The sequence below is a fragment of the Penicillium verhagenii genome (genome assembly GCF_028828195.1).
Source record: "Penicillium verhagenii strain IBT 33310 chromosome Unknown utg000006l_segment0_segment0, whole genome shotgun sequence".
Lineage (NCBI taxonomy): Eukaryota > Fungi > Ascomycota > Eurotiomycetes > Eurotiales > Aspergillaceae > Penicillium > Penicillium verhagenii.
The window spans coordinates 1,411,849-1,423,431 of record NW_026643170.1 but is presented as its reverse complement, the minus strand read 5'-3'; the positions used below and the strand labels follow the sequence as shown (position 1 = coordinate 1,423,431).

The 11,583-nt window shown below is 47.0% G+C and overlaps 3 protein-coding genes across 3 annotated transcripts; all 3 read right to left on the bottom strand.

The window, feature by feature from the left end:
* Nucleotides 1–440: 440 nt before the first annotated feature.
* On the bottom strand, nt 441–1,984 carry N7466_005943 (uncharacterized protein; the record flags this gene model as incomplete). Its single annotated transcript, XM_057165340.1, has 3 exons — nt 441–764; nt 835–1,323; nt 1,388–1,984. 3 exons carry the CDS (start codon nt 1,982–1,984, stop codon nt 441–443), a joined length of 1,410 nt encoding a protein of 469 aa, XP_057020939.1.
* Nucleotides 1,985–7,929: 5,945 nt separating this feature from the next.
* N7466_005942 (40S ribosomal protein eS4) lies at nt 7,930–9,169 on the bottom strand (the record flags this gene model as incomplete). The annotated part of the gene is made up of 5 exons (XM_057165339.1): nt 7,930–7,983; nt 8,047–8,341; nt 8,493–8,777; nt 8,849–8,986; nt 9,156–9,169. 5 exons carry the CDS (start codon nt 9,167–9,169, stop codon nt 7,930–7,932), a joined length of 786 nt encoding a protein of 261 aa, XP_057020938.1.
* A 398-nt stretch (nt 9,170–9,567) lies between these two features.
* Nucleotides 9,568–10,777, bottom strand: N7466_005941 (aspartate-semialdehyde dehydrogenase family protein; the record flags this gene model as incomplete). Its single annotated transcript, XM_057165338.1, has 3 exons — nt 9,568–10,376; nt 10,431–10,688; nt 10,747–10,777. 3 exons carry the CDS (start codon nt 10,775–10,777, stop codon nt 9,568–9,570), a joined length of 1,098 nt encoding a protein of 365 aa, XP_057020937.1.
* Between the last annotated feature and the right edge of the window lie 806 nt (nt 10,778–11,583).

The window sequence follows — 11,583 nt, the reverse complement described above, 5'->3', positions numbered from 1 at the left end:
AGAAAGAAAAAAGAAAGAAAGATCCCGTCTTTCTACATTCATGCACGCCCGACGCCCAGTACTGCGGATGCTACATAAGCTAGGGTATAACGAAGACAATAAATACACAGGCCCAAATGAACAGATACCCAGAGCACCAAGGATAGAGTCAAACAAGAATTTGCAGATGCTCTTTTCCCTGTAGCAAGACAGGGACGAAGAATTTGCGGTAAAGACAAAAAAATCCATGTATACAACCCCTGTGTCGTTATCAAACATTCGAAATAGCTCTCGGAAAATTCGTGACAGGAAAAGACATGATCACCTGCATGAATGCACGCCACAAAACCATTTCTTTTTACTTTCCTGTTTTTTATAAAAAAAAAAAAAATTTCAGATGACTCTTTTCTTCTCCCCATTCGGTGACTAGCATGATGTCGGCTGTCGATCATGGGTCCCGATCACGGTACTTTCGAGCTCGTACTCTGTAGATAATCAAGAAGCGGCTGAATGGCCATTTCGCCATGTTGCTGATAGTCGCGGAAATGAGGGAATAGGAACGGGGTCCCAGGATTCTCGGCGAAATGCTGACGATAAGCGGCGTAGTTGTGAGTCGGATTGATGAGGTGGATAGCTTCTAGTACGCAGTTGTCCAGAACAACTGTGCCACTATGTACACCATTCAGACCCCGAGGTCGAGCGGTCCCCGCAGAGTACCTGTGGATACCCTCGAGAATTGCAGTCAAAGAGTAATAGTCACGTTTTGTGAAAAGGATCTGATACGGCTCTAGTCAACAATCTCACGTCCGTTTTCAATTTTTGAAGTTGGGATGCCTCGGTTAATATCCAACTGACCTCTGCACATTCTTGTAAAGACTCAACCATTCCGATTACTCCGCAGCAGGCCTCCCAGACCGACATGCTCATGATGTGCCAATTTTCAAGTAATTGTTTTACCATCGCGTCGCAGTTGATGATGTTTTGTCGTGAGAGTTTTTTAAATTTGAATTCGTCGGTTTTGACCAATGTGCGTGACAGGTCTTTTGGAGAGGTTGATGCTAGCCAGTCATCCATGAATAAAGCCGTAGGGTCGAATGGGGTAAGCCAATCCATTTGCGATTTTTGACTGTAGTGTTGTTTGAAGCGAACGTCCAAAACGCACATTTTCTTGAGGAGGGCTGTGAGTTTAGGAGGATTCTCTAGGAAAAGCTTCTGGATCGGTGTGATAATGAATTCCAAGCCGGGCTTAGTCGGTAGGCGAAGATTGAGTGCTGCGTCTGGTAGAAGGGTGTGCAAACATTGCACAATGGCACGATAAGCAAAGGGACTTCCACCTCTCAAGTACTACGGAAGAGAAAGAACAATAAGCTTCAGTTTTAGCAAGACCTCAACAACAAGTGCAACACACCTTCTCCGCTTCTATGTAAGTCGGGATTTGCTCTGGGTATATAGTCAAATGGTCGAGGAGATGAATATAAAGAGCAGTATGTTGTTGCAGAAACCAATCAACCGAGGGAGCAGAATATCCGAGCGCAGCGCGAACGATATCCTCAAAATGCATCCTCATAAACTGGCAATGACTTTCCAACTCGATCGCACATGCAATATTGCGCGGTTCAACCAAATGCCTCGGCGGGAACCAGCTCCAATGAACCTGGCGCAACGGCGGTATTCTCAGCCGGCGCAAAACCTCCTCCACCCTCTGCAAATGCGACAAGTTAGAGAGATACCGGTGCTCCCACGGTTCAGCCAAAGAGACCAGGAATGCATCGATGGTTTCCGCATTACGGCTCAGAAGCGCCTGGCGCGGTAACTCTTCATCTCGAAAAAGGGCGTAACGGATCAATGTACAAATTTCCGGGATGTTAAAGGCCCACAGCACGGTCGTGGCCTCGTCTTCCCACCAGCGGTACGTAACATTCATGAGACGAGGGACTTCCTGGCCGGGTGCGAAGAGGGACTGATAGGCTGGTGCCATGATTCCTTGGATTCCTAGATCAGACATGTCGGGTATCTGGAAGTGTGATGGGGAGATGTGTCCGGGGATGTATGATTTTGATCTTGGTGGTTCGAACAGATGATCGTTTGTGGCCATGGACTGCATTTATGCGAATATTATGGCAGTTGCTGCCAGGGGACTTCCTCGGGTTGGGTATAACAATAGAAGCTGAAGTGCATGTGACGCGAGGCTTGCGCAAGATGGTCGGAATCGAGAGGAAACGAGAAAGAAATAGAAAAATGGAGAATAATAAGAATGCAGTAAGAAAGGATGAAAGTGGGACCTTCAAATGCTGGGAGAAGAAATCAGAAAATTAGAAAATAAGGAATAAAAAAAATAAAAATAAAAACAAAAAGAGAATAATAAAAAACAAGACAGCTAGGAAACAAAATAATATAAGAAAGAATTCCAAGTATAGGTCAGGATTTCGCGGTGGCGGAAAGAGGAATGGAGAAATGTCGAAATCATGTAAAAATGGAGGTAGAAATCCAAGCCAGCTATGATTCTCTCCTCTTTTCTCGACAAAGTGCCTCGCAATTCTCGGGATAATCGGAGGCCAGAAAACAAGGAATGGGGCTTTCATTTATTCCTTCGAGGACCCATCTATCCCTGACGTTCCCGCCACGTTGGACTCATCACGAGGTTAAGAAATAAGAAAGAAATGCAAAAATCACTAGAATTCTAAAAATTCTAAAAATTTTAAAAATTCCAAAAATTCCAAAATGCCAGAAATCTAAAAATCTAAAAATCTAAAAAATCTAAAAATCATAATGGGGTCCGGCAAAGCGATGACTGGCCGTATTGAAAACGGGGCGCTAATCCTAGCTTCCAAGTCCCGATGGTCGAGAACCTTGGAAAATTCAAGGGGGTAATGATTGACTGTCGAGAGAAAACACGTATGCTTTTCATATTTGCCCTTAATCGATCGGCCGGGGAGGAGGCTAGCTTCTCCACTGTCAAGAATGATAAATGCATGAGAAGCGGACCTTTTTCCAAGGTTACTTACATGTATGTATACTTGGGATGCTGGTTACCGATCCCGTTGTTTAATTTGTTTTAATATTGAAAAACAAAAATTTACCAAAAAAAAAGAACTTTCTTTTCTTTTCTTTTTCGATATCGTTCTATTTTCTATTCCATGCCGCGCACCCGTTGCAGCCCAGTCCGATTCATGATATGTCCTTAGTCTTTGTACCTTGTCTTGATGGTCGATAAGGGAAATCGGTTGGGAAGCGGTCAACTGTCTAAATATTTGTTTTCTATCTTTATTTCAACCATCTCGAGTGTCGGTCAGAAGATCAAAAAAAAACACAGATTAAATTATAAAGGAAAAACCATAAAAAGCCTTCATAGGCATGTTACGTTAGTGGCGGTCCATCAAGGGTTTGTTGAAGATCGATGTCGATTTCGATTCCCGTTTGGTTTTATCCCATGAACCAAGTACCAGTTGACACTTTGAGAGTATATTTAGATATGCTACGATTTGTTCTTATCTTCTACATTGATGTTTCCGTACTCCTATATCCATATCCGCATAAGATGCATGTGACTTTCCAATGTTGATTCCCACCTTGGGAAGTTCTTGATCGAGATCCACCACTGGACCTTAACAACACTAAATCCATAGCGAGGGGCTAACGCGCGATGATCTTTTCATTTTCCAAATCGGTCAGACTCCCGAGTCATTCATTAATGCAGCGAGGCGTCACAAATTCAAATCCCCTTTTTCATCTTTGTTTTCTTCTCCAAGAATGATTTCACGATTTCATAGGGGGATAACATTCCCTTCTCTCGGCCAATCAAGGACATTAACCCCAATCCCAAGCACAAGGTTTCACTACGGAGTACATTACCGCTACTTCTCCACTTTCTCCTTTCTCCTCGATTCAAGTACTAATTTTTCTTTATTAGGTCCATCGATCGTCGATAGTTGCGGTCTGGGGAGTATAACAAACATCCTACACCGCTGGATAATAAAAAAGACTATGATGATTTAGAATTTAAAGTCTACCCCAGTAACCCGCAGGAGGTTCAAATTTTGATTGTTAAAAAAAGGAATTCAAATTCAAATAATATGAGCGGTCGTGTTGCCTTGAACTTTCCCCTGAAGCACTCAGTGCTGATCATTGATTATGCGCCATTCAATACCCGAAGCCTTGGACTTCACATCGGAAAGAACCTTGAATCGGGCACTAAGAATGTTTGGGAAGGTCCATCAAGAGTCAAGACTCACCGCTGGAATGGCATCAGCCCCTGTAAGACCGAAAAAAAAATCATAATAAATTAAAAGAAAAAAAGTTTTATAATCAGATAAAAGGAAATTCAATGCAATATGGATTAATTAGGCATATCATTCCGGTCAGATTTTCGTTATGGTTATGTTGGGCCGTGATGATATACGCCAAAGGCCCCACTGACTTTCTCACTCAAAAATCGAGGTCTTATTCCGCACAGGAACGTCATAAAACTCTGTTGCCACGTGAAGTAAGTCAAGAATTTTGGGGTTTATAGTGAATCCCCGGTCCAAGGATCTGGAAACGGGATCTCGGTAGATCCACATGTCCCAGAGCTTTGGGGTGGAGCTTGAGAACATGGCAGTTGCTTGACCTTCATGATATCCTTTCCGTTTCCCAAACGCATAACTTTTTTGATTTTTAAAAAACAGAAGATCGAACCCTTACACCACAAGAAAAGAAATTAAAAAAAAAAAAAGAACAATCCTTCCCTCGTACTCTGCACAGCATTTCGGCGCATGATAGCGCCATCTCCGAAGCGAACCGTTCTAGACCCACGCGCCACCCGCCTTTTGCGCAGTGATCGCTATTGAATACTACGTATCCCTAAGGGGGGCATTTCAACAACGTACTTTTACTTTTCCTATATCCAGAGCGGGAAAGGGGGGAAATCAAAATCAGAAATCGATTCGATTCCCTTTTTTTCTTCCCGCGTTTTCATCTCTCCTGTGCTCCTATCGCGGATGTACCGGTTATTAGTGGTCGATCGAGATATCAGAGTGCATTGTGGGAGCTGCATAAACCACAAGGGATCAATTTTCCAATCCAATGATTGAAGGGACCATATCAACCCTACATCATGACCTTCGTACGTGCCGCTCATCCTTCTGCATCGCATAGCGGGTAGAAAAAGAAATAAAAATATCAAAATATTAATATCCAGGAAAATGCTTCCTGCAGAAACGCATGCATAATCCAGCCACTTGCCCTTCAAATACACACTACTTACTAGGTTCAGGTAAGGACGATCCTCACAACCTTGGAAGCGAGAAGTCAAAAAATGCATACTAATCTAGTACTAGCACTAAACTACATTAATGAACGTAACACTCACCACTTAGGTACTTACTAGCTAGCCTCTTCGAGGTCCATGTTGCATCGCAGTTGGAATCCACAGATACTATGCTATGCATATTTCGGTTCTCCGGCCTTGGGACTCCGGAATCCGGAAATTTCTTTCCCTGTGGAGAAAAGAGAAAAGAATGGAAAAAAAAAACGGTGGTCAAATTGGATGTATCAGATCCGCCCGCCGCCCAACATAGGTGGCAGACGCCCGAGCACCCACACAAACCGTTGGAGGCAAAGGAAGCACAGGGGAGGGGGGAGAGGAGAGAGGGGGGAGGGGGGAGGGGGGAGGGGGGAGGGGGGAGGGTGGCCTAAAAAAGGTCGAACCCCATCTGCGCGCCGTAGGGAGCTCGAAGACGGGGAAAAAAGAAAACTCGGCATCGCATCACCTCCCTGTCCTTTCGTAATTCCACGGAGTATGTACTCAAAAAATCGACCTATGCGCTGCGCTCGAGGAGGTCCGTGATCAACACCAGCATTGCACGCTCTTTTTCAGGTGAACCTGGTGGAAATTGCAGATCAGAAGCGATTCAAGCGTGCGATACCACGCGATCGTGCCTCTTATACGCCGATCGGGCGCGATCGTTCAAATCCCTCCTGCGACCACGGGAGACCGGTCAAGACTATCCGTGACTCCATTCCAGCACTTTATCGATGCTCGACCAATTGTGGATGAAGGAACGGGTTGCCTTCCTCTCAAAGTACAACCTAGCCAGCCACCCCTTTCCTTTCAATCCCCCACTCCACTCCCCCAACTCCCCAGTCCAGTGAGGCGAGGGAGGGAGGACCGGCCTCTCGTACAGACTGGATTCCACTCCCGACTTTTGTCGCACCCACCCCCCTCTCTTCTAACATGCTCTCTACCTATCTATCTATATCGGGCCTGGCTTGGCCTGCGCAGCGACTACGGAGTACGCCGGAACACACAACGCCTTTGTTGCGCATTCCCCACATCGGGGGGTTTCTGGCGCTGAATCACAGGGGCTAGACCCAGACCCACACGGTGACACTGGATAGATCTTGGACGGTTATTAGCGAGCAGGAAGCTATGGATTTTTAGATTTACGGTGAGCCAGTCGTTGGCGGTGGGTGGTGTTGCATGAATCGCCAGGATGGGGCGATCGAGATCCTGATCCTCCGTGCATCGATTCAAGCGTCTCAAGGATCGAGATGTTTTTGTTTTCTGGGTTATGGATTACGCCATGGCCGACCTCGGCTAATTCATATCCAACAGCACCCGGCACAATCATTTTCAAAATGTCATATCGATCTGGAAATATTTTCCTGGCCATGCTATTGATCGTTCGATTTCAATGTTGCTTACTCTTACATTGCCATTGTGTCCACTGCCTTGTGGGGCGGGCGCCGGGGCGGAACTTTGTTCCCCGTACAGATTGCAATATATATCCATCCTGCGCTAGGACCTCGGAAATGCCGAGGCAACACCCAACCAACATTGGAGGCTGGCTATTGATGGATGTTGGAGGGATTAAGCTTCAATCAATTGATCGTGGGAACGATCGATCGGGTTCAAAGGTTCCTGTGTATGTGTGCGTACCTAACTAGGCATTTGGTCCCTAGTATCTATTCCAAGTACCTACTAACTTGGAATGGACATCTGGAAGTACATATTACCTACACATGCTGGGGTCTGAACAATTTATGTGGTTCAAACGTTGAAATGCCCCATGCTCCATGCCCCATGGTTCATGGAACACTAGACTTGGAAAAATCGAACATCCATCGTCCATGATGGTTCGAAACTTCCACTTTCAGGGGCAGCATGGTCAGCTCCTCAATTGCATCCATGGATGGATGGATACCACATGCAGAGCCTGCCTATGTACTAGCAGGTACCGATTAGTATACAATCATGGAAGAGGTAGGTATGCACATAGTACATAGGATGTAGTAGAGCCTTCAAATGGATGTTGTACATAATCAAACATGTATCAGGTGCTCCAACCTCCAGGGCTTGAAACCCATTCATAGTAAACATGCATAGATAGATCAAATTTCATGCCAGGTGGATGCGCAATAAATGTTATGGATGCACGTCCAAAGGTACCTGGTTGCCTCCAAAGGCTTATCAACATTGGGTACTTTGCGAAGCCAACTTGAAAGGGTTGGTTGGGCCTGCACACAGCGCTTCCAACCTTCGAAGCCGTGGAGGTTGACAGGAAAGCATGATATTCTCGCGCATACTGCATGTTACATGCTACATGCTACAGTCTACAATTGTGGGCGGTCGTACTCTTTTCTCCAAATTCCAACTACAAAGGACAAACCTTGAAAATGGTCGTGGGATGAAGAGGCTTGATGTTGGAAAACCTAGTCACAAAAGAACATTCGACGTAGGAGGGATTGGAAGTCGGGATAAAATAGTACGATCATTAAGTCATTCGAGAAAAGGTAACGTTAAAATAGGTATCATGATCACTCGGAAACGAGTGCTTTGTTTGCTATGGTTGAAACTACGGAACGATGCATCATTGAAGTCCACAAAGCAGACAAGACGCCGTTTCCCAGCTACAGTTTTTGGTTAATGTTTTTTGTTACACCGGAACACTCTATGCCATTGTCATGAGACATTTAGTTGGCAAGAGCGGTGGCGCGGCGGCGGTCACGCTCCTCAGCAATGGAGAGCTAGAAGATCATAGGTTAGCATATGTGGTTATAGAGTGGAAAGTTTTTGATTGTAAAACATACCTTGACACCCTTGCCCTTGGGCAGGGAGATCCAAGGCTTCTCCTGGCCGATGACGAAGACGTTGGACTCGCGGGTAGCGAAGGTGTTGTCAATAGCGTCCTTAACGTGGACGATGTTGAAACCACCATCGTGGCGCTCACGGTGAGTGACGACACCAACACGACCCATGTTACGACCACCGGTGACCATGCAGACAACACCGGAGTCGAACTTGACGAAGTCGGCGATCTTGCCAGTGGCAATGTCGACCTTGACGGTGTCGTTAACCTTGATGGCAGGGTCGGGGTAACGGATGCTGCAGGCCACGAGTTAGCAAAACCTTGTTCTATCGGTGATGGGGCTTACTGTATCCATAAAAGGAACAGGTTGTTCGTTTGTCCTCAACCGATCAACCAAAGCTTGGTCCAACGACTGAATGACACGGAACTTGGAGAGTATGCACTCACGTTCGCGCATCGTGCGTAACCAAGAATGGGATCCCGCCCTTGCCAAGCTGAACACGCTTGACCTTGCAGAGCTTGAACTCAGCCTCCTCAGCCTGGATGCGGTGGACGGTGAAGCGACCCTTGGTATCGTAGATCAGGCGGAAGTGCTCGCCGGTCTTCTCGAGGGAGATGACGTCCATGAAGCCAGCGGGGAAGGTGGTGTCGGTGCGGACCTTGCCGTCAACCTTGACCAGACGCTGCATCATGATGGACTTGACCTCACGACCGTTCAAGGCGTACTTGAGACTATTTGACGAGTACATGTTAGTTTCGGAGTCGCAGTGACGGTTTTATAGATTTATCGAGGAGGATCGTACCGGTTGCGGATGAAGACAATCAGGGGAAGGCAGTCCCGGAGCTTGTGGGGACCGGGGGAGGCCTTGGGAGCATAGGTTCCGGACATTTTGTCCAGGAGCCAGTGCGAAGGCGCACTAAGGCGCTTCTGGTGCTTCTTACTAAAGAGCCATTGAGGTTAGTTATCATGATCGAGAATTTTCTCTTCACTCCATGTGCGGGTCAAATTTTTGAAGTCTCGACGATCGACGACATGTGCACGCGAGCAATCGACAGTCGAGTCCAGAAATTGTTGCACAGGTTGAGAGGAGGAGTCGGCATGGGACTTACGGTCCGCGTCCCATTTTGATGGATTTGTCGAGATGGAGGTGAGTTGACGGAGTATCGCAATCGACAGAAGAGATGGGTCGCGCTGAGGATCAAAGGGAATTCGCTTAGTGCGTTCTGTGGGTTGAGCCCTAGATGCGCTAGTCCACAACGGGAAGTCGTTTTTTCTTTTCCATTTGATTATGTCATCCGTACCCACCTTCCAAACTAGGAAATGTAATTGATTTTGAGTTTTAAAGTTTTCAGATATTCATGCGGAATTGATGAAATGAGTACGAAAATACGGAGTAATTAGAAGCAAATCATCAAGACTTTTTAAGTCTATTCATTCTATTGAATCTTTTAATGATGGAGGTTATTTACCTAGGTATAATTGAGCATCGCTGAGAATCCCACTTTTTCGTATCTACGTTCTTTAGATGTAACCCTTGATGATGGCCACTTCGGCGTTCAAGATCGATGATCCGGCAGCGCCAAGGACTGTGTTGTGAGAGAGAGCAGCAAAGCGGATGTCAAAGAATCCGCCCTTGGCTCCCTCACGAACGCGCCCAACGCTGACAGTGTATCCTCTGTTGATGTCACGGTCCAGGCGGGGCTGCGGGCGATCGGGCTCATCGAAGACCTTAATAGCCTCTGCGGGTGCCGAGGGTGCACCAAGCTTCTGGGCCTCGGACTTGTATTCACGGAGGGCCTGAGCAACCTCTTCCGCGCTGGGGATAGCGGAGCGGTTCTTGAAACGCAATGACACGAATGCCATGTGACCGTCGGTGACACCAACACGGGTGCAGGTGGCGCCAATGCGGAGACCAGCCTGCTCATTGAATCCGGTGGCATCAGCGTTCAGGCCACCGAGGATCTTCTGGGCCTCATTCTCCAGCTTGTCTTCCTCGCCACTGATGTAGGGAATGACGTTGTCGATAATGTCCATGCTGGGCACACCGGGGTAACCGGCGCCGGAAAGAGCCTGCTCTGTGAAGACCTCCACTTCCTCGACCAGGCCGAACTTGGCCTGCAGGGCAGCGAAAGGAATGACAACACCAATGACGGCGCAGTTAGAGTTGCAGACCAGGAAACCCTTCTTCAGGCCGAAATGCTGGCGCTGGTGAGGAATCAGGTCCATGTGGGAGGGGTTCACGGTGGGGACGACGAGAGGAACGATGGGATCCTTGCGGTAGTTCTTTGCGTTGGAAAAAACGGGGATTTCGGCCTTCATGAATTCCATCTCTGCGGAAGTACATCAGTATTGTTTGAAAACCATGGTTTGCCATTGAAGCTTACCAGTCTCGCCAGCAATGTCGCTGTTCAAGCCAGAGAAGACAAGGTCGCAGTCCGCAAACTCCTTGGCTTTGCAATCACGCACAACCAAGTTGCTGAGCTTCTCCGACATGGGAGATGACTGCTTCCAGCGGACAGCATCCTTGTACTTCTTGCCTGCGGAGCGCTCAGAGGCACCGACGGCATGGAGTTCGAGAAGGGGGTGATCGGCGAGGAGGAGGATGAAACGTTGACCAACGGAGCCAGTGGCACCGAGAACACCTGGGGGATGTTAGGATTGATACGGATGAGGTCATTTGAGTCATATGCAAAAACGTACCGCACTTCTTCTTGGAGATTGGAGATGCCATCTTGAACCGATGAATGTAGTAGAGATGAGACAATCTTAAAAGACAGTTAGTTTGACAGAGCCAGAAATAGAAAAAGCAAGAAATTGCAATGGTGAAAAGCCAGGTTCATCGCCGTATCTTATCGTGACTATGGGCCACGGAGATGTGAGTCAAGGCGTCGTCGAGTGCCCCGCATAGTGGATTGGATCGAATCCAAGGCACAGCAGACCTCAACCCTCTCATAGACGCCATGGAGAATTCACAATTGCATGATCACAGGCATAAATCAGTAACAAGAACTCATTTGCACTTACCAATTGCGTGTTGTTCGAGGTTGAAATGTGGCAAAGCCATCCGGATGCGATATCGCCAACCCCGCGATGAGTAAGCCGCCCTGGATCCTGCATTTTCTTCTCCCCGATTGGTTCCTTGCCCCTTCATCAGCCCCATTCCACGGTTTCGTTCGGAGTTGGTAGCAGATCTCCGGGAGAAAAAAACCATAATAAATGTCTCAATTGAAGTTGATTTCCATTCAAACATTTCTTGACATCATCCTGGACTGTTCTGGTATTATATCATGATATGAGTCGCTTTTATTCATCTCACGGTCTTTATTATATACAGCCATCTACCCGTGATGTGAAAACAACTACAGTATCAGGCTGAGTCACTGTCGGGATGATCAACGCTTATCATCGTCCATCCTTTGCTTTTTAGCGAACTTCCTCGATGACCAGGGCTCATTTGTTCCAAACCAAAACTCCCATTACTAGAGTGATGGGCACCGCTTGTTTTGAAAGGAACATTATTGTCCACATTGATAGACC